The sequence below is a fragment of the Jaculus jaculus genome, chromosome 11 (assembly GCF_020740685.1).
Source record: "Jaculus jaculus isolate mJacJac1 chromosome 11, mJacJac1.mat.Y.cur, whole genome shotgun sequence".
Lineage (NCBI taxonomy): Eukaryota > Metazoa > Chordata > Mammalia > Rodentia > Dipodidae > Jaculus > Jaculus jaculus.
The window spans coordinates 90,844,017-90,868,895 of NC_059112.1; the positions used below are offsets into that span (position 1 = coordinate 90,844,017).

Genomic DNA, 24,879 nt, shown 5'->3' on the forward strand with positions numbered 1-24,879 from the left:
GATTATTATACAGTTTTATTTCTATAAGAAGAGAAGATGCCCAGAAATATTTGTTAATTCTTAAATCAATGGATGTTTTCTTTTATAAACATGACTTACATAGTCATCTACCAGAAAACATTCAGGTTCCTAGAAAGTTATCAAGAGTCGATACTTAAGAAGTTAGGATGGGGCTGGAGAGATGGCTTAGTGGTTAAGTGCTTGCCTGTGAAGCCTAAGGACCTCAGTTCAAAGCTCAACTTCCTAGGACCTGCGTTAGCCAGATGCAAAAGGGGGTGCACATGTCTGGAGTTCGTTTGCAGCGGCTGGGGCCCCTGGCGTGCCCAGTCTCTCTCTCTCTCTCTCTCTATCGGCCTTTCTCTGTCTGTTGCTCTCAAATAAATAAATGAACAACAAAGAAAGAAGTTAGGATGAAGCATGGGGACTCAGGCTAAGTGGATATCATATATACTGAAGAGTTCTTATTCTGTCTGTGTTTTTCAGAGTTTATTTCAGCACCCACTGTTTGGAAATCTGATAAGCCTTCCCTGGAGTATGGCCAGAAAGTAAATTGGATTTCAGTGATTTATATTTATTATGGCTGTGTGGTGTGTGAAGTGCTGGGTGGGACATGTATACATTTCTGTAGGACAGCTCTTCCGTCCTGAGGCAGTATCTCAACCCCTCACCTCCATGCCATGAATCCACATGAACAAACAAAACACAGGTATCATGTTATTTCATATTACATCACCATGTATATATGTACACGTGTACATGTGTGTTTGCATGTGTATGCGAGTGCACACATGCACGTGTGGGCATGTGCTTGTAGAGGACCAGGTTAACATATGGTGTCCACCTCAATCACTTTCTACCTTAGTTGTTGAAACATGGTATCTTACTGGATCCAGAGCTCACCAGCTGGTATAGCTCGTTAGTTTCCCCCGTATCTCCCTCCAGAGTCCTGAGATTAACGGTATATACCACCATATCTAGCATTTTTACCAGGGTGCTGGGAATACCAACTCAGGTCCTCATACTTGCGTGGTAAGCATTTTGACAACTAAGCTTTGGCCTCAGCCTAAGACTACATTACTACATGTATGTATCATGCCATCATTAGTTAATGCCTGAAGTCTTCTCCTCCTTTGGTGAGTCTGTGTGGATCTCACCAGAGAACGGTCTGAAACAATTCTGACTATCCTGCAGCTCATGCAAGAATACTTTTACAGAAACAACACTGAAGATGCTGTCAGGAGTTTAATCCTGCCTCACCAGTAATCAACTTTAGCTGACAGAAATAAAATATGGGCAGTAACTAAAAATCCTCATCTCTATTGATCACATGGCCTGCCCTTCTTGAGAACACTATCAGGAATAAAACTATGATATAAATCTAAAGACGGTTTTTAAAGTGCAAAACTCAGGTTAAAGACAGTGCCCATATTTGTAGCTGTGTGGCCATTTCCAAAGGTGCCTTTCATGTGGTCTGTTTTTAAAGAGGAGAAGGCCTTCTCCCAGCAGAAAACCTTCTTTCTTACAGGAGACTGGAAGCTGCTGTGCAAAGTGACACCCGGAGTCACAGAGAGCTTGAGATACAGCATTCAGACAGATCCCAGGAAGCCTGGCATTCTGGCCTGCCTGTCTTATCTGGGAACATCCAGTTGCTATCTTCTCAAAGGGCTCCCCCTGCCTCCTGTATGGCTCTCCGAGATTGTCGTACACTGGCTTTGATTTGGTTTTGCTTTCTCTGTGTGCACGCACGCGTGCTTGCCTGCCAGGGGTATAGGGCTGCACTGGAGGCACCTCCGTTAAAGCATCTTTGGAGACACTTTGATCAGTATTACCAGAAACACTTCAGTCAGGCGTGAACAGTCCACTTGTAGCAGGCCATTTCTTCTAGCTCCATCTATTTTAATTCTAGCTGTATGTGTTTTAGTTGTGTGTACACACAAGAGGGAAGGGAGGGGGCCACATGACATCGATCATTTCCCTCCTATGTGGACCAGGACCAAATGGGCTGGAGACAAAGCCAGGGAGTGGGTGGAACAGGTCTGGGGCTTTCCGAGTTTATGCAGATAGTGGCTCACTCATAGTCCCGCCTGCCTTCTTAGTGAGTGAGTCAATGCACTAACACCTCCCCATTGTTCAGCTTTTGCTATTCAGTTGCAAGTGAATGTTAAAAAAATTTCCCTTCCTCAAGAAATTAGTTTATGTGACTTGTTATGGCGGATACACCTGGCTCTTATTAGTTTTAGCTTCTGGCCTTTACTTTTGGTTTACGAGGATGCCTTATTTTCAATTTTTTTAAATGGGCAACCTCCACGACTTAAGGTAGAACCAAACAATAGGTTCTGGTTTCCCAGTTTTATTCATCATCAACTTCCTCCTTCCATTGTCTTAGGAGGAGTGTGACACAACAGTTTTCAAAGGACCTCACGTGGCTATAGCTGTGTATGAGCACTAGCTTCCTTGGGACCAGGTGATAAGACAGACTGAAGGAAATCTGAAAACTTCTCACTGAAATTTATTTGATTATCTGAGGGTGTCACTTCCCTTATGATCATTTCATTTAGAATTTTGAACAACAGGAGGTGGTAGTCTCTGTTTTTATAAGGTTTTTGTTAACTGACTAATGGCCAGTCTCAATAAAATGAGGGTTTTCCTTCAATAGGGAGTACAATATTTAAAATTAGAAACAAATCTATGTTCTCATTATAAAGAATCAGAAATTCATTCAAGGCTTTGGAATGAATTTTATTTTTTAATTTTCATTTATTTACTTTTTTTGAGAGAGAAAGAGAGAGAGAGAATGGGCACACCAGGGCTTCCAGCCACTGCAAGTGAACTCCAGACACATGTAGCCTTTGTACATCTGGCTTACATGGGTCATGGGGACTTGAACCTGGGTCTTTTGGCTTTGCAGGCAAGTGCATTAACCATTAAGCAATCTCTCCAGCCCTTCTGAATTAATTATTGCATATTTCAGTTGTCTAACTTGAGATGCTAGGGGGAAATAAGAAACATATACAGGATAACACAGGCAGATAATGCTACTATCTGGATCAATACCTCAGCACAAATTTCTATGCATATGTTAAAAAAAAAAACAGGAAAAAGTCTGAAGACCATCATTGTCATCTAATAATGCCATAACACTCATTTCATTTTTTCCAAGGTAGGGTGTCACACTAGCCCAGGCTGACCTGGAATTCACTCTGTATTCTCAAGGTGGCTTTGAACTCATGGCGATCCTCCTACCTCTGCTTCCTAAGTGCTGGGATTAAAGGCATGTGCCACTATGCCTGGCTTGTCATAACACTCTTTTTTAAAAAAATATGGCCTCTAAACCCATGTGAGCACACTTGTACATGCATCTGCGTACATACGAGCCCACACAAGTACATAAATATATACATGCATGTACAATGTACTCATACATACATAAAAGAGAAATCAACCCTATTATATTTATACATATGTGATAAATTCTAGTTATCATTTATCAAAATAGCATTTTGTATTAAATACCATCTTAACTTCTAATTTAACAAATGTTAGTTTAGAACAATATGATTATAATACCAGAGGGGGAAATGTTTTGTCTATTCACTGTGAAGATGGGACATTGATAACCTCAGAGAATGAGTCACTTATTCCACGTCCTTCTCTAGCTAGGACATAGGCAGCCCAGGTTCTGATTCTTAGCTTGTTGGCACAAAGGCATTTTGGTTCCTCACACCTGCCACTTCTTTTAATCAGACAGGAATCTGAATAGACTACTCAGGAATAATTGATTTTTAATAGAGTAGTGTGTTTCCATAATAGTTTAATTTAATTTTTAAGATCCCAAATAAAATACTTAATTTATATTAGTCTATGAGAATCTTTAGAAGTTTCAGTCAAATTAAGACGATTAATTAAGACCCATTAAGAGATGAATTAGTCCCATGGTTCATTATTTAATCCATTATGTATAATAACCCCCTCCCTTTTATCCATAGTTTCACTTTTCTCTGTTTGTGTTACCCATAGTCAACAATAATCTGATGAATGAAAAATTCCAAAAAAAGTTCATCAGGTTTTTCTTTCTTTCTTTTTTGTTTTTTTGTTTTGTTTTTCAAGGTAGGGTCTCACTCTGGCTCAGCCTGACCTGGAATTCACTATGTAGCCTCAGGCTGGCCTCCAACTCATGGCGATCCTCCTACCTCTGCCTCCCAAGTGCTGGGATTAAAGGTGTGTGCCACCATGCCTGGCTATTTCTTTATTTTTAAGTAGAAACACTGTATGGACACATCATGTGTTAGTACCATCATTTCCCTCTTCCCTGTCCCCATTATGCTGGTGGCCTCCTCAATGGGAGTGCTGGCATTCCTCTGGGGTTGTGGGTTATTTATTTGAGAGAGGGAGGGAGGGGGGGAGAGAAAGAGAGAGAGAGAGGGAGGGAGGGAGAGAGGGAGAGAGGGAGGGAGGGAGAGAATGGGTGCATCAGGTCCTCCTAGCCACTGCAAACAAACTTCAGATGCATGCCTCACCTTGTGCATCTGGATTTATGTGGGTACGAGGGAAATGAACCTGGGTCCTCTGGCTTTGCTGCCAAGTACCTTAACTGCTAAGCTATCTCTCCAACCCAATTTATCAGTTTTGAATAGCTCTCCATTCTGAGAAGCATGATGAAATCTAGTGCCATCCTGCTTGGTCCCCCAGCATGTGAACTACCCCTCTGTTCACCGTGTCCACACTTTATACACTACCTGTCTGTCAGTCACTGAGAACCCCATGGGCTATTATGGTATCACAGGGATTGCTTTCAAGTTATCCTTTTATGGTAGCCAAATGTTATGTTGTAAACAACTGTGTGATTCATGTTTCCTCACAGAGACACTACATTATCTCAAGAAGATGGATGAGTACAGTATAAAGTAAAGGGTGGAGGGGAGAGAAAGAAAGAGAGATTGAGCATTGGCCAGGTTCATAAAGATATTATCATAGTTTATAATAATTGTTCTATTTTAATATTAGTTATTGTTTATCTTTTGCTGGCATATTTATAAATCAAACACTGAAAGGTATGCATATATAGAAATGGGCATAGTATACATATGTCTGTATTTACATAAAGATATTAAATAGATATAAAGAATGCACTAGAAGTCTTTAAATTAGTCCCCTGTGCATAAAGGGAAGAATACTATCTTGCTACCAACCAAGAAAGGCTATCTAGGCACAGGGTTAGGAGGTTAAAAACCATAGTCAAGAAGACCCTTCCCACCAGAGTGGAGGGCAAGGGAGCTAGGTGGAATTGGGCCAAGATTCAGGGTGCTCTGAGAGTACAGAATTTAGCAAGTCTTGTAGGCTCAGGGGAGACTCATCCTGGGACTCCTGCTGGAGGCTGATGGTGAAGGATTAGCTAGGAGTGAGATGCTGAGGATTCCAGTCAGAGGGAACACAATCAGCAAAGGCCAAAGGCCTGGGAGCTCAGCTCCACTTTGGCGAAGAGCAGATTTAGTAAGACTCCTCAATGCTGGATGGACATCTCAGTGTGAAGGTCTGATCAGTTGTGACTTACTTATTCTGGAGGCCAGTGTTTACGTACTTCACTGTATAGTGCTTTACTCTTAGAGAATTACTCTGCAGGTTGTCAGGCCTTCTTTTCAAGAAGCGTGGTTCAGTATGGGCTACAGCAGGGTCTGGAGACCTGTATTTTCAACTAGCATTTGAAGGTAAAGAATGTAAGCAAGAGGGTTAGGGAGATGGTCCAACAGATAATTTTTGTGCTTGCCACAAAAGTTATCACACACACAAGCTTTGACCCACATGCCCATGGTGAGAAGGGAGAAAGAGCAGGAGACTCTCCTGAAGCTTGAATGCCAGCTGGCTCGGGGGACTGTCTCAAGGCAAGGAGCAACATCCAAGGTTGTCGTCTGACCTTCACATGGATGCCATGACACATATATGTCCGCATTTCATACACATGAGCATGGACCCACCACAACCACACATACACCCAAACACATACATCCCCTGAAAAAAAAATCTAAAGGAGAGTACACTTGAAAATATTGTTATAATTAGTAACATTTAGAGAATGTTTTAATTTAGTTCTTAATATAGAAGATATGCATAAGCCTTGTTTGACATAAAATGGAACATTTAAATTTTGTTCTATATTGATCTTGAAATCATGACATAATTGTATGAATGTACTAGCAGTTGATTTTTAAATTATTAATTTTAACAAAATTGGCTGTGAAAGAAAATAAATAGTTTTCATCTTGGTGTATTTAATTTTGCACTGGGATAATTGTTCAAAGCTATCACATTCTGATTTTAAAATGCTACTTATTGGTCATCCCACCACTAAGTTGGTTGGAAGGTTAGAATAAATTATAAAAACTCATGAAAGAGTGATTTCATTTTAAATTGCATTGAGTATGAATTAATTGGTGAGATCTATTCAGAATTCCTCCACAGTAATCTTGGGTCTGCCATTTAGAAGTAGTTTTCTTTAAAGGATGTTGGTAATTTTCTCTTTTCCTGAATAAAACATATGTTTCAGAATATAGGAAATGAAGAGAACTCCTTCAAATAAAAAGTGACTGATTCTCCAATAGTAAAATGTCAGATATTTAAAATGATGAGTTTAATAGGTGATGAAATGTTAAAATAAAACTTGAACTATTTGATGAACCCTTGATACTTTTGGGAAGCGATAGGATATGAATAGGCGGGGGCCTGGTCAGAGGTTTTCGGGTGATTGGGGGTGTGTCCTCCAAGAGACTGAAGGACCTTGACTTCCTGTTCTGTTTTGTGACCAAGCCACAAAGTGAGCAGCTTTTTTTGTGTGTGTCATGTGCCCCATTATGCAGCTTCATTGCAGGCCTTAAAGCAATGGGTTTCAGACCATAGGCTGTAGCCTTAATCTTGTGAACCAAAATTATAAACCTTTTCTCTTTATAGGTTATCTCAAGAAGTCTGCTGCAGTGACAGAAAGTTCACATAGCCACATTATTATCAAATATTTTATACATAGCAACGCATCAATAAAATATAAAATCAAAACATTTATGAGTCAGAGTTTTGGGACTAGGGATATGCTGGTTTCATTTATAATACAACCCCAGGCTCGGCTTCTACACGTGACTCAGAGCCGCAGGGGTTAAACCACAGTGTTAATATTGTTCTGGGCCCCCATTTCTGACTCAACGGAGGCTTTCTGCAGAAAAAATGGTAGATGTTTCTCTGGTGTCCTGCACCGTCCTATGTAAGTGTGTCCTCCCCCTTACAAAGATACTGTCAAAGTATAAATATTCTTGAATATATGCTAGAAAGAATGCATCATAGATTTCTATTCTCGAAGGCCACTTCAGTATTCTAGGGAACTAAAAAAAAACAATCCTTTTGTCCCAGTGAGTTGAAGCGTCTTGCAGTTGTTTGTTGAAGTACTGCCAGGGGGACATGGTCTGAATTTATATAGGATTGCAGGCTTCAAACCAAAGATGCAGGTTCTGGTCCTCACTTCCAGTTGGTGTGATGAGGAAGGTTAGGTGACAGGGACAAACCCTGTCTGCTGCCTTCCCTCTATCAGTCCGACAGAGATAAAATACCTATCCTGTGCCAATCTTGCTGAGGCACTCTAAAGATTAACTTTCCTGGGGAGCTCTCTCACAAAAGTGGCTATTGTCCCAGAGACAGTGGAGTTCTATCACCATCAGGAATCGACACTGGGGATAGCTTTGTGGGAAAGTCTCTGTGGTGTCTGCGGAATGAGAAAGAAGCCTGGCCAGCAGGATCTTCGCAGGCAGTACATTATGCGAAGGGTTAGGAGAGGTTAATCTTTACTTTCACAAAAAATATCTTGACACTAGGAAACTTTTAAAAAAGAGAAAGAGGCAGAGAGAGAAAGAAAGAGAGCGAGAAAGGGAGAGAGTGAGAATGAGAATGGGTACATTAGGGCCTCCAGCCACTGTAAACAAACTCCAGACCCATGCGCCCCCTTTTGCATCTGGCTTACATGGGTCCTGGAGAATCGAACCAGGCTCCTTTGACTTTGAAGGCAAATGCCTTAACCACTAAGCCATCTCTCCAGCTCAGACATTGGAAAACTTTTAGAATTTAGTTACTATGATATGGTTGGCAGTAAACTGAAGACATATTCCTAGCCAGACATAGATGCATTATATGGCAGATGCGCCACCAATTAAGGATTTGATGATAACAGAATCCTGCAGATAGAAGGAATGCTATTAATTCTCTAAAGTGATCATCTGCCTTTTTTTTTTTTGTTTTGATTTTAGTGATGAGGATGAGGGGTAAAGCTCAAGGCTTTGTGTATGCTAGGCAAATGTTTTGTCACTGAGCTATACCACAAGACATTAATATATACAACCCATCTGGTTTGAACCTACCTGGCACAGTGAATCTGATTTCATCTTTCACTACACACACACACACACACACACTTTCTCTCTCTCCCACCCTCTGGAATTTACATATGGTTATATACATGGGCTATGTAAGAATATCTGGATAGGAGGCCCAAATTAGGTCTGAAATCCAACCCTCCACTCCACATGCCAAGTTGGTGCTAGGCTGTTGAATTCTGACTTCTGTAAGACTTTTTTTTTTTTTTTTTTTTAATGTATTTGGTCCACCCAGAGAGAAACCCAGAGGTGGCATGTGCCATTGTTTCCTCCCTTCTAATAGACTTCCGCCTTGACATGGGGTTTGTTTTTGAAACTTTTAAACCTCTATCTTTTTTTGTTGTTTGCTTGTTTTAAGATAAGATGTATGCAGCTCAGAGTGGCTGCAAACTTGAAAGTTTCCTTCCTTAGCCTCCTAAGTGCTGCTTAAATAGGAGCGTGCTCCCATGCCTGGCTTAAACCTGTGCCTTAATGTGATGACTTCCTCCTGCATACATCAGGCCCATTTAGAAGAATAACTGAGAAGTGTGACAGACGGCTCTCCAGATCCAAACAGGCTTTGAAAGTAGACAAGTCCATTGGGTAAGTCCCTCACAGATCCTTAGCAAAATGTGTGTGTGTGTGTGTGTGTGTGTGTGTGTGTGTGTGTGTGTGCCCTATATAACTAGGAGGGTCGAGGGTGGAGTGTAAGCAAACCTCTCAGATTGGATGTGAACAAATGACAAGATGACAGCCTCACAGAGCAGTTCCAGCTATGCTGTGGTTTCCAGTGTGAACTTAAATATCATCCAAATCAATAATAATAAGGAGCTGAGGCAGTGAGGAGGTGTCTAGAATCGAAGAAGGATGGATTCTAATTCCAAATGACTGTGGCCAGATAGAGATTGCATCAGGACCCATTAGAAGGATCTATTATATTTCTAAATCTGGAGCCCAGACAGTCTTGGGGCTTTAAGGAGGTTGAACCTATTAAACTATGCAGACTGCTTTGACAGTGGAGTGTTGGTTAATTACAGGGGCAATCTAATTATAAGTCTTCTATGTAATTGATTCCCTTTCAAGTGTGTGGAAACTTCACTTGATATGCTTTTGCTCCTGAAGCTCATGGGAATAGGCCAGATCCAGAGGCCGAGGTTATCTTAGTATCCAGGAGAACATCTCGACTGATCTTTGGAGTCCTTTTCTTAACAGATTCTGCTCTGTATGTCATTCACTCATTCATTCATTCTCCCAGTCACTCACTCATTCATTCAGTAAGACAGCCAGTCAGTCTTCCATTCTTTCCTCCACTCATTTAATAGTCTATGCTAATAAGATCCACTAGTGTCCAAGGATGTAAAGACGTGCGGAATGTGGTCACTGCCACAGATGGGGTTACAGTAGTGGGAAAGGCTGATAAAATGAAATAAAGTTATATATTACTTATGGTACTAGTGATGCATAAAGAATGCTGAGGATGCTGGGCGTGGTGGTGCATGCCTTTAATCCCAGCACTTGGGAGGCAGAGGTAGGAGGATTGCTGTGAGTTCGAAGCCAGCCTGAGAAGACATGAATTCCAGGCCAGCCTGAGCTAGAGACCTTACCTCAAAAAAACCAAGAAAAAAAAAAAAAAAGAATGCTAAGGATGCCAGGTAGGAGGATCACCATGAATTTGAGGCCACCCTGAGACTACATAGTGAATTCCAGATTGGACTGGGCTAGAGCGAGACCCTACATTGAAAAACAAAACAAAACAAAACAAACAACAACAACAACAACAACAAAACAAAGAATGCTGAGGAAACACGGAGAAGACATCCTTAATTCTGCTTTGTTAAGCAAGGGCTGCACATGAGCGGAAGAGTAACACTCACTGAAAGGCAACATGAGTGGAGCAATGGAGGCTGAGTAAATGGTGTTTAGAAGGCACAGTGTGGGGAGGGGGACGAGAAACTAATGCAGAACTGGAAAACACCAAAGCAGCAGCCACCCCTGGAAAACCTCATGTAACAGACACTGCTGTTGCTTACCTCCTGTTTTGAACACACACACACACAGGCACTTTGCTAACCTTATATAACATAAGAGATGACAGAAATTGAGAAATTATTAAATTCCATCAGGTTCATATCAAATCCTTCCATGGTCACCACAATGTTTCTGTGTGTTCACGTGTGTGTGTGTGTGTGTGTGTGTGTGTGTGTGTATGTTTCCACAATACTGATGAGGACGACAGAAGTTACAGAGGATAAGTGTCTGGAACAAATTCACACAGACACTATGTGGCAAAGCCAAAACATGGACTTGGGATATTTGATTATGGCATGAAATCTCTTAACCAAGTTGTTTTATGACTTCTTCAAATATAAAGGATTGTGAAAAGACATATGATGCTTGCCACCAAAAGTCACTGGATGGCTGATTGTGTAGCTCAGTTGGCATGGTGCTTACCTACCATGTAAGAAATTCTAGATTCCATCCCCAGACCACAGAAACTAGTTGTAGCATAGTCCCATGATCCCAGTACTCTGGAGGTAGAGGCTGGAGGGTAAGAAGTTCAAGGTCATCCTCAGTTATATAGTAAGTTTGAGACCAGACTGGGCTATATGAGAACCTGTCTCAAAAAAAAAAAAAATTTAACTGGAGAAAGGCAGTTAATTCAAGAAGTATGAGACACCCAGACACAACACCCTGTTTCCTTATACTTGACATGATGAAGTTGCACTATGTGAACTCTGAAGACATCTATACTTCAAGATTCTATTTTAATTAAATCTTTCCTCAGGCTTAAGAACACTTTTTTTTGTCTTACATAAATCTTCCTAATGACTTATATAAGAGACTGCATATCAATATTAATGACGCAAATGCACAGAGCATCTTGACTAAACCATCATCTGTTTGACTATGTAACCCTACTGTGCCCAGTTTTCCACATTAAATTCCTGCCCATGGAGGGGAAAGATGTTCTTGTCATTAACATAGATGATATGTATTTTAATTCTCTAATGAATTGCTGAATTTTTCACAGGGCTCTTTCTAATTTCTGAAGAAGACTATAAGTGAGTGGTAGATAGACATTGATAAATGATAGCAGATTATTTTTCTATTCTTTGCTGCATGAATTAATAAGCCAATATTCTCTAGTTTTACCATAATTTCCTGTAGGCATCTTTGTAAGGGCAAGTTTTACTAAGCAGGCAGGCTTAGAGAGAATTGTTTCCTTTTAATTCTTATCACACATGGCAGATTCAACTCCAGTCAACACAGAGAACTAGGCACTTATTTTACTTTCAAGACAAATAAGTATGCTTTATTTTCCAACAGTGTACATCCTAGAACATGTGATGATGACAGCTCATGTGAAAAGTTAAACACCTCCTGTCTTCCTACATTTAAAAACGGGCCCACATTTTGAAATTTAATGGGAATCAGATAGGCACTATCAAGGTCTACATTCAGCTAGGTATAGCTCTGTGTCTGGTTCCACCAACCAGCCATGCCCATGAGATTTGGATGCACAGAAGCACCCACAGGGTCCATCCTGGTGTAGAGGGAAAGCAGCTCAAGTTTATCCATAAGGTTTCTGTGGGCTGTAGCAACAGCAGGGCAGAGGTTAATCCAGAATTGAAGCCTACCATGCCAGAGGTAAGGTCGGTAAGTGTAAGCTGTAATGAGTTTACCTGAGGCTGGTTGAGTTTGACTTGCATTGTCCATCCTCTTGCCTGGCCCTTCCACCTTGAGCTTCATTCTAGAAGCTCTGCTAGAGCTCCCAATGTGCTTCTTCATGTTAAACACAATTCTGATTTCAATATAATCTCCCAGGACTATATAAGAAATGAAAGTATAGTACAATTGGACTCCCAAATCTCTCTCTCTCTCTCTGATTCACCAATATTTAACATTTTGCTTTTTTTTTTTTTTGCCTCACTATGACTTCTTTTCCTCCTATTCCTTCAGCTATCTCTCCATACATACATTTTATTGTCATGTCCAAATTAATGAAGAATTAGAGACACAATGCTGTCTCCTTCATACTGCAGCAGACATATTCATAAACAAAGGTATTATTTTACTCACATCGGTTATCCAACTCAAGAAATTTAATACTAACTAATAATGAGACTAACTATATTGCTAGTCTATATTCAAACTTTATTAGTTGCATGTACCAATGGTGTTTCCAGCTTAGAATTGTGCATTGCACTTACATGTCTCCTCATCTCCTATTTTTAAATTTTAAAATATTTTTTTTACATATTTGCAAGGAGAGAGAGAGAAAGCAAAAGAGAAAGAGAGAGAATGGGTGTGTCAAGGCCTCCAGCCACTGCAAACAAACTCCAGATGTATGTGCCACTTTGTGCATCTGGCTTTACATGGGTACTGAGGAATCAAACCTGGATCACTCAACTTTACAGTGAGCGCCTTAACCTCTGGGCAATCTCTCCAGCTCCTGATCTCCTTTTAGTTTGAATCAGTGTCTCTGCTTTTCCTTGTTTTTCATGACATTGATATTTGAAAATTAATTTGAAGAATATTTTTCACTCTAAGTTTTTCTATGCATTTCTCGTGATTAGATTCAAAAATGAATTTCTGGCCCAAGTCCTCATTGAATGATGCTGTCTCCTTCTCCGAGAATGACATCCAGAGGCACGTGACAATTATGTGACACTTTCTCAGTGACATTGGTTTTGATTATTTAGTTAAGGTGCTGTCTGGATTGAGCCATTAAAAAGCCACTTTTTTCTTTTGTAATTCATAAATTATATCTTAGTGTTATATGAATATCTTTTCCCCCATCAAATTCAGCTTCTATTCATCATCTTTTTTTAAGAAAGATTTTATTTTTACTTATTTATTTATTAGAGACAAAGATAGGGAGTCATAACGGGCATACCAGGGCCTCCAACCACTGCAAATGAAGTCCAGATGCATGCGCCACCATGTACATCTGGCTTACATGGAGCCTGGAGACTTGAACCTAGGTCCTCAGTTTTCACAGGTATGTGCTTTAACTGCTAAGCCATCTCTCCAGCCCATCTATTCATCATGCTTTTTATTTTATCTTTACTTTTTGAGACAGGCTCTCATATAGTCCAGGCTGGCCTTGGACTTGCTCTGTGGCTGAGGATGTTCTCGAACTCCTGATCCTTCTGCCTCCACCTCGCAAGTGCTGGACACACAGTCACGTGTGCCAAACCTTGCTTCCACTGAGCATTCTTGCTTGAATCAGTTCCTACTGTGATGGTTGCATATGCCTCATACCTTCTATGTTTATGAATTGTTCGGGTAACTTTTAATGAATCCTCTTTCTGCTTCAATGAGACAGGTTGTTTCTGTTATTTACAGCAAAGAACCCCTGAATGATTTACTTGTACATTTAAGCAAAGAGTTCCAAGGATCTCTCAAACCAGTTCCACTCAAAGGGTCAACCCAGTCAGTCCTCACAGATTCAGAGCTGAGTCCCTTCAGGATACCTTATGGCCGTTCATTCTACCTTTCTAAAATTTTTCTTTCTTTTAGTTCCTCAGTTTTTGATTGTATGTATTGTGTGTGGTGTGTGCATGTTATGTAGTATGTCTGGTGTGTGCACATGTGTTTCCAGATGGAAATGTCCTGTGCACACCTGTAGAGGTCAGAGGAAGATGCTGGGTGTCCTTCTCTTTCACTGCTATGTCTTATTTCCCTAATATAATCTCTCACTGAACATGAAGCTACCCGTTCCCCTAACCCCTGGGTCAGTCCATTCTTAAAACATACTTCTAGGCTAGACTTCCTTCCTCTATCAGCCACATGACTGCTAAAATGTAATATGTAAATATTAAGTAGTTATACCACAACTGAAAAGCAGGGAATGCCAAACACCTGGTCACTTGGAAGCATCTCCTAGTTCCTTGTAATGTTTACTTTTCACTAAGATTTTTAAATGTTATAAATGTCAAAATAAAGAAAATAAAGGTGTGCCGGGTTTGGTGGCGCACACCTTTAATCTCAGCACTTGGGAGGCAGAGGTAGGAGGATCACCCTGAGTTTGAGGTCAGCCTGAGACTCCATAGTGAGCTCCAGGTCAGCCTGGGCTACAGTGAGACCCCCATTCTAGTACTAGTTCTGCTGTTAAACAATGTGGGGCACTTAGGGCAAGTTTCTTAATTTTTCTAGGCCCCTGTTTCCCTACCTGTAAATGAGATTGAACAGAATTCTTTCAGGAGTTCTTTGAGCTAGGGATTCTATTATCTGCAAATAAATGAAATACTAGTATGCATTTTGGAGACACAGCCAGTGTTCACCCAGAATATTCCAATCAGCAAATTTGTATCCAAGATTACTAAGGTATAGACCAAACACCAGTGAAATCACTCCCAAGCCATTTAGAGAACAGAGACATCAGATCAACTCAGTATTAAGAGGCTAAGGCAATTCAGGCTGTGTGAATGTCTCTCTGAAGAGATATCACAAGGGACTTGGTTTGGTAGGTTATTGAACCATGCGTCTCTTTGGACAGTCACACTGTCACAGATCCACTACACCATCTGAGAAGTCCTTATGAGACCTAGTCCGTGTGAACTGAACTCTTTATCCTGAAGGAGAAAAGATTTAAGGGGATGAAGACATAATAGTTCTCTAAATATAGGAAAGCTTATTTTTATTCAGGCAGAAGATAATATACTTATGTGCATTTCTTCCGAAGGAAAAGTACCCACTAACATGGTAGCTGTTAGCTGACAATATAATGAATATGATGTCAGTATAACAAAGACATTTTATTCACATATAGTTGTGAGGGCTGCTCTGTTTTTCTGCATGTGCATGTGTCTGGTGTGCGTGCATGCATGTTTGCATGTACGTGGGCGCATATGTGCCCAGTGCATGTGCATATATGTGTGCATGCATGGAGAGGCTAGAGGCCAATCTTGGATGTCTTCATGGATTCTCTCTGCCTTGTTCTCTTCTGGTAGAATCTCTAAATTAAGCCCAGGGCTCTGCTCCTCGTGTGTACACAAGTCCTTCTTCCACTGAGCCAGCTCCCCAGCCCCTCAGCTTCTCTTTCGGAGACCTCACTCTGCCTCTGATGTCAGAAAGCCATCCAAGAATCTAGCTTTTGGAGAGGGTGTCACGCTGCTCTCAAGGCAGAGGTTCGTCGAATCAATGCTCAAATGTTAATGTGCACATAAAAGTCATGGGGAAGGCCAGGAGTGGTGGTGCACGACTTCAATCCCAGCACTTGGGAGGCAGAGCTGGGAGGATTGCCGGGAGTTCAAGGCTACCTTGAGACTAAAAAGTGAATTCCAGGTCAGCCTGAGCTAGAGTGAAACCCTGCTTCAAAAAAAAAAAAAAAAAAAAACCAAAAAGCATAGAGAGCCTTGAAAAAAAGTAGTTTCTGACTCAGCAGCTCAGAGTGGCATTCTGTACTTCCAAGAAGGCATTTCATGTGCATAAATTCACCCACTGAATCTAGTCACATGGCTCCACAAAGGACACCATTTGAATGTGCATACATAGTAGGATAATGCTCATGTCAGGAGAGGGGAATGGACATCCTGTAGTTCTGGCAGCTTTGTTTCCTCCCAAGATTTTTAAAAAATTCTTTAAATTTTTATTTATTTATTTGAGAGCAACAGACAGAGAGAGAAAGAGAGAGAATGGGCGCACCAGGGCCTCTGGCCACTGCAAACGAACTCCAGACACGTGCACCCCCTTGTGCATCTGGCTAACGTGGGTCCTGGAGAATCGTGCCTTGAACCGGGGTTCTTAGGCTTCAGAGGCAAGCACTTAACCACTAAGCCATTTCCCCAGCCCCCTCCCAAGGTTTTAATTGTTCCTCTTTCTTATTGCCTCAAGGAGGATGCGTATTCTCTGCTTGTTAACTTTATCTACTCACATTGTATAATGACACCACAGAGTTCTGTCTGAGGCCCAGCCACCCACTACCAACAAAACCAGGCATTATTTCCCAGGAACTGTATGATTTTGCTTATCAAGCATAGATCATTCCTTCAGAGAACTGCACTGCACTCATTTTTTGGGGGTTGGGGGGGAGACACTCAGGCATGCACACACAAATGCAAATATGCTTAGTGTGGGCTTTCTCAGGATGTTCACTGGATTTCTTCCATGAGCCATGTTGGGATTGGAACAAGGCCCTGAATCTGCAGACTCAGCTCTGCTTCACCATGCCTTGTCCATCACCTTGGCCTCGTACATCTTGAAGCAGGCATCTTGCCAAACTGGGTGCTCTGTGCAGCCCCTTCTTATTGTCACTGCCTCTAGAGAGCTTTCCCCCTCATCCTGATATGTTGCCAGTTTTCACTTTTAGGCCTCTATAGAGTCCTTTGATCCCTCTCCTAAACAACAGCCCTTCACATACTGCCAGAGGCATCAGGATCTCCCTGACGTTTTACTTTCCAAACCAAACATCCCATGTCTAATCATCAAACATTCAATTTTTATGAATTCTTATGCTGTACCAATTACTTTAGGACCCACATGGCTTATAGAGGACATGTGTGAGTGGGGGATTTTGTGATTCCCTAGGTAGATTTCAGGCATTAAGAAACAATCCTTCTCTCCTCTCTCTGTCTCCTGTCCTCTCCTCTCCTTCTCTCTCTCAGAATCTCCATGATTCATAGATCACCAGATGGCATTCTTTTGGAGAGAAAAAAAATGCTGTCACACCAAGTCTCAAATGCAGGGTATGTCTGGGTTTCCACAGGTATATTCACATGAGAGGGCCTTGGGGAGCTGTTTGCACCTGCCATGGCAGCTATCCTTCTTGGCTCAGGTCTCCTCAGCTGCGGAGCTGCTGGCAGATTCTGTATATGTCTCTTGAAAGGGCTGGTGGATAAACAGCTTCTTCCTATCTAGATGAGTGCATTCCTTTTCATCTGTGCAATCTCCAAGATAAATCGTCTAAAAAAGCAATCCATAGTGGACACATGGAGTATGATATGATGCCGACTGTTTTATCTAACGGAATATGGTAGAAGCAATATTTTAGTTCCCAAGACAGATCAGTCAAAACTGACATTGAAAGGCAACACTGGCAGTGTCCTGTATCATATTTTGAGCTCTGACTTATCCATTAAGTGTCTTTATATTTAACAAACTACCTTCCTGACAATAATATAATAAAAGTGCAACATATAAGACACAATAATCTTATATAGGAGGCTGAGAAGGGACATCTGTCATTTAGGTATCCTATTAAAAGGCAGCACAGATGAGGTAGGTTTAAGTAGGTAAGGAGAGAGAGAAGGAAGGAGTCTTTGAAAGAAATATAACCCCTTATTTATACCTTTCTCTTCTTTGACTTATGGGCTTTATGCTATGGTTCAACATGATTTTGGCTTTTATGAATTTTGACTTATAGAAAAGCTGACAAGTGTTTAGAAACTTGACCGCCCATTTTTTTCTCTATTAATCTGCTGAGTTTTATGTTTTGAGACAGATTCCTGGTATGTATTCCAAAATGACCTTGAATTTGAAATCCTTCTGTCCCAGTCTTCTGACTGCTGAGACTATAGGAGTGTTCCACCACACCTGAAAACCCATTTTCAATTACATCAATTTTTTTAGATGTCCCATGAATTCAGATTGGACATGGTCTTAGTGCAAGAAAGGCACATTGGCTATTCTATAAATGTATCAAGAGGTCATTTCTAAAACATGAACCCTTCAAGTAGTGCTAATCTATTTCAATGTTGGGGAAAATGTGATTTTAATAAAATAAGAAAAACCCAAACCAAATCAAGCAAGCAAAAACAGTTTGCCAGATGTTCTAACTGCACAGCACATCACATTGTAATGTCTCCAAGGTTGAAAATGGTTACACTATACAGTACAGATTTAAAAATTAACAAGTTCTGTTTTAACCTTCTCTCAGTATTTAAGAAATGTTTTAAAAATAAAATATTTACATGCTGGAAATTTTACTTTCAAACACATGCCTTTAGGAAGGAACTTATAGGCAATAAGTATAATCTACACAGTCCAAAGTATTTTTTTAGAGTAAATTTCTAATACTAACAATTGGCCAGTATCACCGAGGAATGAGATTTTTTTTCAGTATAATTCAACATTCTGTAATATTACACCATAGCTATTATGATTGCCAGTATTAAAGGCTCAGTGTTACAGTCATACCAAATGTGATTTACTTCTGACTATACAGGAAAGCATTACAGATTATTTCTGGAGCTTTTGTTAAGAGTTTTGAGTATCTGCTCTACTGTATGTGGATTTCCTCAAATAGAGCTCTAATTCATGTTGTGGACAATAACTCCATATTATTAGTGTCCGTCATTACTCATGAGAAAATTTGTGAGGAGACGGAGCAATTGCCACTTAAGGTGGGGATGGGGAAGGAGGGGGGAGGTGGAAATTTCCCTGACCAAGAAAACAGAGGCAATCCCATTTTGATGATTCTATCCCAACTACTTGAACCAGACTACTCAAAGATTCTTCTCTGAAAGTGCAAATGCCTCTGTGTGTTTGTAATGTATTGGCATTATTCATATCACTGTCAGCAGTTTGAGAACTTAGCAAAGGTGGAAAAGTGACACTCCGTAGAAAGGGTGATGCAGTAAAGTTGGGGCATACATTTGTTACAGACCTGGAAGCACATAAGATGAATGCCATCAGCTTACATACTGAGAGTCTCTACTGTGACAAGATACTTGTTAGAATATTAAAAGCAGCACTCTATAGCCTACACCAGCTTGATTTCTTAGGCACGTTGTTTGGAGTGAACCTAAAGCAATCCCCAGTGGCCAGATCTGATGCATTAATAGAATTTACTTTACTTAGGCAGTTTCCCTTTGTGAGAATCTTAAGAAAAATCTTAAGCCATAAATAAACACAAACATGAACCCCTTGGGGGTGACAACAGAACTAAAATGGCTACTTGGAGCGTTGTAAATAAATTTTAAAATTTTATTGCATAAATGTTCTCTGGTGTATGTGTTGCAAAGCCTGATTTCTGGAATCTGTGATAAAGAGTCTGCTTTGAATGCCTATGATAAAGATCAGGTACAATTAGAAAGTTTTTGTTTGATTTTGTTCTGTAACAATTTTCTTTTATTACATCAGAAAATACAATTTTAATTTAAGTTTTCATTCTTGACAATTTTACATATGTCCATCATGTGTTTTGATCATATTTATCCCCATGGGCCTCTTCTGTCCTTCTCCCACTCCAAATAAGTTTCTTTTATGACAAAAAAGACATTGCTGCAGACTTTTTTTTTTTTTTACGAAGGGAATAAAATCTTAGTTCAAAATATAAATTATATTGATTTATATTTGTACTGTCCTAGTAAAAATGTGAATTTGTTAAGAAAATATTCAGAGACCAGGAATATTTTCGGTCTGTCAATGAATGGTAACTGCTATCTATGACTATGAGCCACTAAACACCTCGGCACTAAGCCAAGGGGTACTAATAGGATTAAGACCAGAGGGCGTCCACCAATAATGGCTTTCTCACAGCTGATGCTGAAGTAAGTTGAATCATCATTGGCCCCCTTGTTAGCAGGAAGAAAGAAACAAATGTACAGTCGTCACTAAAGAGAGCCAATCTTTGCTTAAGTTACTGGGGTGATCAATTCCCATTGGAAATAACCAGCAAGGAAATTGGTAAACAACACAACTCCAGGGCCCTGTGTCTGAGAAATGTGCTCGTGGCATTGACTCTGAAACCCAATAAATAGATGTGACTCATCTATGCACCGTTTGTAATAGATGTCGATTTTTATCCTTTAATGAACAATCAGAATGAACCAAATGTATGCTGTTGGAGGTTTGTCAACTCAGGTCCCACCGCTCGCTCGCTGGATGAGTTGGCCATAAGTCTCAGTACAAAGAGACTTCATCTGCAGAATCATTACGTTGCAAACACAAAGACACCACAGGAGTTTTAATTAGACTATTTTAAGGCTTCATGTGAACACATCCCCTACTCCAGATTGCTTATTTACAAAGCACTTTATTTTAAATGATCGTGGCTACAGTAAAAGGAAGAGTTAGATGGCATAAGAAATGATACATTTTTTTTTTTCCATTCCTGTTTCAAGGTGTAAGACAAATAATGCCACTGTTCCAAATAGCTCCAAAGTTGGTAGCAATGTTGGTGAATTTGCCCGTGCCTGGTCCTCTTGAACAAGTATGTGTTGGGGTCTGGGTTGCAAAGGTTTTGAAGTGTTGGGGCTACATTTCTTCTGGCCTGTGATTGAAGCTCACTCAGGATGGAGCTCTCCCCAATAAGAAGCCATTCTTTTTCTAATCTAAATATACCAACGTGATGAATATTCTATCTCTAGGCTAATCATGTTCATTAGGAAAGAGATTTGGAGTTAAAAATGTAAACCAAGAAGTACATCATGAATCAGGTTGTAGCTGGTAATATCATATCTCCCTACTAAAGCCTTAGGATTTTTATTTCAACATTAATGGTCAAGAGTAAATTGGCAAGCATATTGATAACAACTTTTATTTTATAACCTTTTCAAGTTAGGCCTGACACAGAGATCTGTGAGTTTCCTGCAAGCTCTCATATCTGCTGGTACAGTAGCACACATCTGTCTGGGAACATATGAACAGGTTTATATTTTGTTTCTTCTTCCAAAGCGAGGTTAAAACTTCCGACATTGTTCTAGACAATTCAAGTTTCAGTAAGATTTGTTTCTTCCTTGAAATAATAAGAAAATTGAGTTGAAGTTGTTTGGTGGCTGTATGAATGCTCCAGATTGTTTCTTCCATTCAACATTCACAATAACATATTTCCAAACAAAAAGTATTGTGGAAAGTTTTATAACTTTCCCTAGGCAGGCAACTGTGAATTTGGTATAAATGAATAATTTCCTGAGAGGTGATTCGACTCTGTGTAATAAACACGTTCCTCTTTTACCTTTGCTATGACATTGTTTGGGAGTCAGGAGTAGATAAAGAACATGATTTTAAGTATCACTCTTGGGTGAAGATGGAGCATTTGCTAATTTTGCAGCAGCCTTTGTTTGAAGGCTCCTTTGAACTAAACTTTCTAACCAGTACAGTCTCTATAAAAACATGCCGATCATACCTGCTAGATATTTTAAGTGATACTAATTATTATCCACCAACAGTGGCATCATTCCATTAATAATTTTCAAAACATGATGATGTCAGCAATGTGGTCAATTCTTCTGGAATTCTTGTAGTGCTGATTCAGAATTCTTACAAGGAGACGGTTAACATGGGGGCTTTACGTTAAAGTAAACTGTAGTTCAAAGAATTTTCCCCAGACCTGGAAATTAAATATGAATTCATGGCTGCAACAACATAGTTATTTACCTATCTCTGATTGCTCTGAAAGACACAAAAGCCACATCGTTGGCATTCGTGTGCCAGGGTGAAGGCACACCGTGCTGAATGTATTTGACCATCTTTGGACTGGAGTGTAAGCTTCCAACATCAAACCAGATGTCTGAAGTATTTAGGGACAAGAGAAAGAGCTCGATTTGTCTTTTCTTTTCTTTTTTTAACTTTAAAAAGCTGAGCTAGTGTTTCGTTTTTCTCCCCATGACACACCTGCCTTTCTTATCAGGAAGTATCAATAGCATGAATGGCAACTGGAGTCAAGGTTAAAGTAATCTTCCTCGGCATAGTGGAGTGTCCGAAAACATTACTTCAGCTCAGATGAGTGTTAATAGGAAGCTTCTTGAACATTGGTACAAAATTACCTACCCCCCCCCCCCACAGTCAGCCAGTGACTAATGGGACAGGTAACAAACGTCCCATCATCTTAAAGGGGGCAGGGGGAGAGGGGAAGAATACAACACAAATCATTTTTTTTTTTTTAAAATCATGCTTTCAAAAATACTGTGAGAATGGCCGAGTGCTCAGTGCAGAGACCTTTGCAAATGAGTACAGGGGAAGCTCGGGTCTCTCCGGCGCTGACTGTTTGCCCTTCAGCTGACATACACGCCGAGATGCGCGGATAGGATTACAACGGAAACACGGTCATCTCCGGGGTTTCCTCCGCTTGCATTCCTTGAGCCGGTTTTTTAAAGGAACAGGCTCCGGGGAATGCACTTGGAGGCAAACTTCCCCGCGGCCCCTTTGCACACACACACACACACACACACACCCGCCCGCACCCCGCAACCCCAGCCCGTGGAAGTTCCGAGAGCTCTGTCCTCCCCATCCCACCTCCAGACACCCAGCGGCCCGTGCCACGGTCACGGTGGGGCAGCCCCACTCCACTTGTGGAGTTTGCGAGAAGGGAGCGTGAGCCCGGGAACTTGGGGAGCCACCCGCGCTGCGAGGTGAGTCCCCACGGGTGTGGGTGTGGGTGTAGGGGAGGTGCCCGTGCAAGCCGCTCTGCGCGGAGCTCTCTTACCTGCATGTGTCCCTGGTACATTCTGCCCGGGCGTGTGCGCGGCTTCCCCCCCGAGGCCGCCGGCTGCAGGCTGCTGGCTGCGTGTGTGTGCGCGCGCGCTGGCGCCCCGGGGCGCTCCGGGGGTTCGGGGCTCGGGGGCTGCAGGGGAGCTGTCCTCCGCCCGGGTGCTGAAGGCGCGCGCGGGAGCTCGCTCGGCCAGCCGCTCCTCCGGGGGCGCAGGTGTCTACAACTACTCCTGCTGCGCCCGCCCAACTCTTCCCGGCTCTCCCGGACGCTGCCTCATCCCGCTCGCTCGGGCACCACCCCCCCCTCCCTCCCCACCGGTCCCCGGTCCCAGCGTCAGCCGCCGCAGCTGCCGACAGACAGACCGACCCACCGACCGAGCGGGCCGGGCCGGGCGCGCGCCGCCCTCCGGGGCGCGTGTCCGCCGAGAGCCGCGGGTCGCGCGCGCGCGCTCCCGCGGGGTGGGGAGAGAGGGAGGAGGAAGAGGAGGAGGAGGAAGAGGAGGAGGAGGAGGAGGGGGCCGGCGGCGAGGGCGGCTCCGCAGGCGCGTGCCCGGCGCCAGGCCCTTGGCGTGGGTCCGCGGAGTCGTCCACCAGCCCGGCCCAGGGGAGGAGGGAGGCAGCGTGGCGATGCGGATGCAGGGGACTGACTGCCTGGCAGAAGAAAAGTGGGAGGAGATGCATGGTCTCCCTGGGGACGGGCATTGCCCCAGCGGATCCGTGGGCCCCTGCAGACACAATAGGACCACACGTGGGGGTTTCCGCAAGAGTTTACTTTGCCCTGACTCAGCTCTTGCCAGTGACCTCCATGTCACCCTCTGAGTAAGGGCTCTCCCCACTCCACACCCAACCCGTTACCAGGATGCTATGTAAAATGACAAACCCTGCTTCCCAAGCCCATTCCATACTTTTGTATGTTTAGAAGCATTCAAAATCTTATATATTTCCTGTATTTATTTTTAAAATCTATTTATTTATTTATTGATTGATTTGGCCTGGAATTCAGTATGCAGTGTCAGGGTGGCCTTGAACTTCCGATGATGATCCTCCTACCTCTGCCTCCCAAGTGCAGGGATTAAAGGCCTGCGCCACCACCACGCCTGGCAGTATTTATTGTTCTCTGTTAATGTGGTTTCCATGAGATCAGGATTTGACGCCTGAAAGAAGATGAGGTGAAATCTCTTTTGGAACTAATGTATCCCAGCACAGTCTAGTATCTCCCGGCATGTGGTAGGCACCCAGTAAATATTTGTTGAACAAATGGGGCGTTGCCATATAGATACATAGGTGGAACATTTTCATATTTTAGGTTGAAAACACAGTGTTGTTCCATGCAATCTGTTCATGAAATGAGCATACACCTACATGTAAACACCAAGGTCCAGTGTAGTTCCTCTAACACTGTGCTTAAAGCTCTCCAGCCCCACAGCAAACTTCCCAGATTATGTACAGCGTAAGTCCCACTATATTTTGGTGGCATAATATCCCTTTCATAAAGCTGAAAATGTGAGGCTGTAGACTCCATAGGAATGTAAATATATTCATATATGCTCACATGACCATGTGAAAAGGAAAGTGAAATGATGGGTATTATGTTCAGAATGCTGATGTTGAGGACAGAGGTTGGGGAAAGGTGTACGTGTGCATGTGTGTGCACACCTACGTGTGGAGGCCAGAGAACAATGGAGATTAGTTGTTAGCAGCTTTTATGTTGGTTGGTGGCTCACCAGACGTTCATTGCCCTTTTAAAAATAATGGTTTTCCTAAATGCAACAGAACCATACATAGACCAGTGAGGACAATGGGAACAGAACTAGAAAAATGATCATCTGATTCAATGTTTCTCAGGTCCTAAAGGAGCACCAACCAACCAAATAAACCTACAGGGACCAAGAGCCCCAGATTCTTGCTAGATCCCACCAGTAGTTAACCATGGGCAGTTTTCTGTCACATCTTTAAAAAAAATTTTTATTTATTTATTTGAGAGAGAGACAAAGAGGGAGTGAGAGGGAAGAAGACAGAAAGAGAGGATGGGCAGACCAGGGCCACTGCAAAGGAACTCCAGACACGTGGGCCCCTTGTCTATCTGGCTTACGTGGGTCCTGGGGAATTAAACCAGGGA

General features: G+C 41.9%; 1 protein-coding gene across 2 annotated transcripts in view; it reads right to left on the minus strand.

Annotated features, from left to right (window-relative positions):
* The window catches only part of Pex5l (peroxisomal biogenesis factor 5 like), a 221,767-nt gene extending 198,853 nt beyond the window's left edge, over nucleotides 1–22,914 (minus strand). The window contains exon 1 of one of the 2 annotated variants that reach the window (XM_045161561.1): nucleotides 22,756–22,914. In XM_045161561.1, the coding sequence (XP_045017496.1) occupies nucleotides 22,756–22,776 (21 nt within the window). In that variant the 5' untranslated portion in view covers nucleotides 22,777–22,914. The remainder of the gene's footprint in view (nucleotides 1–22,755) is intronic. The other variant, XM_045161560.1, reaches the window with a different exon arrangement.
* Nucleotides 22,915–24,879: the final 1,965 nt, after the last annotated feature.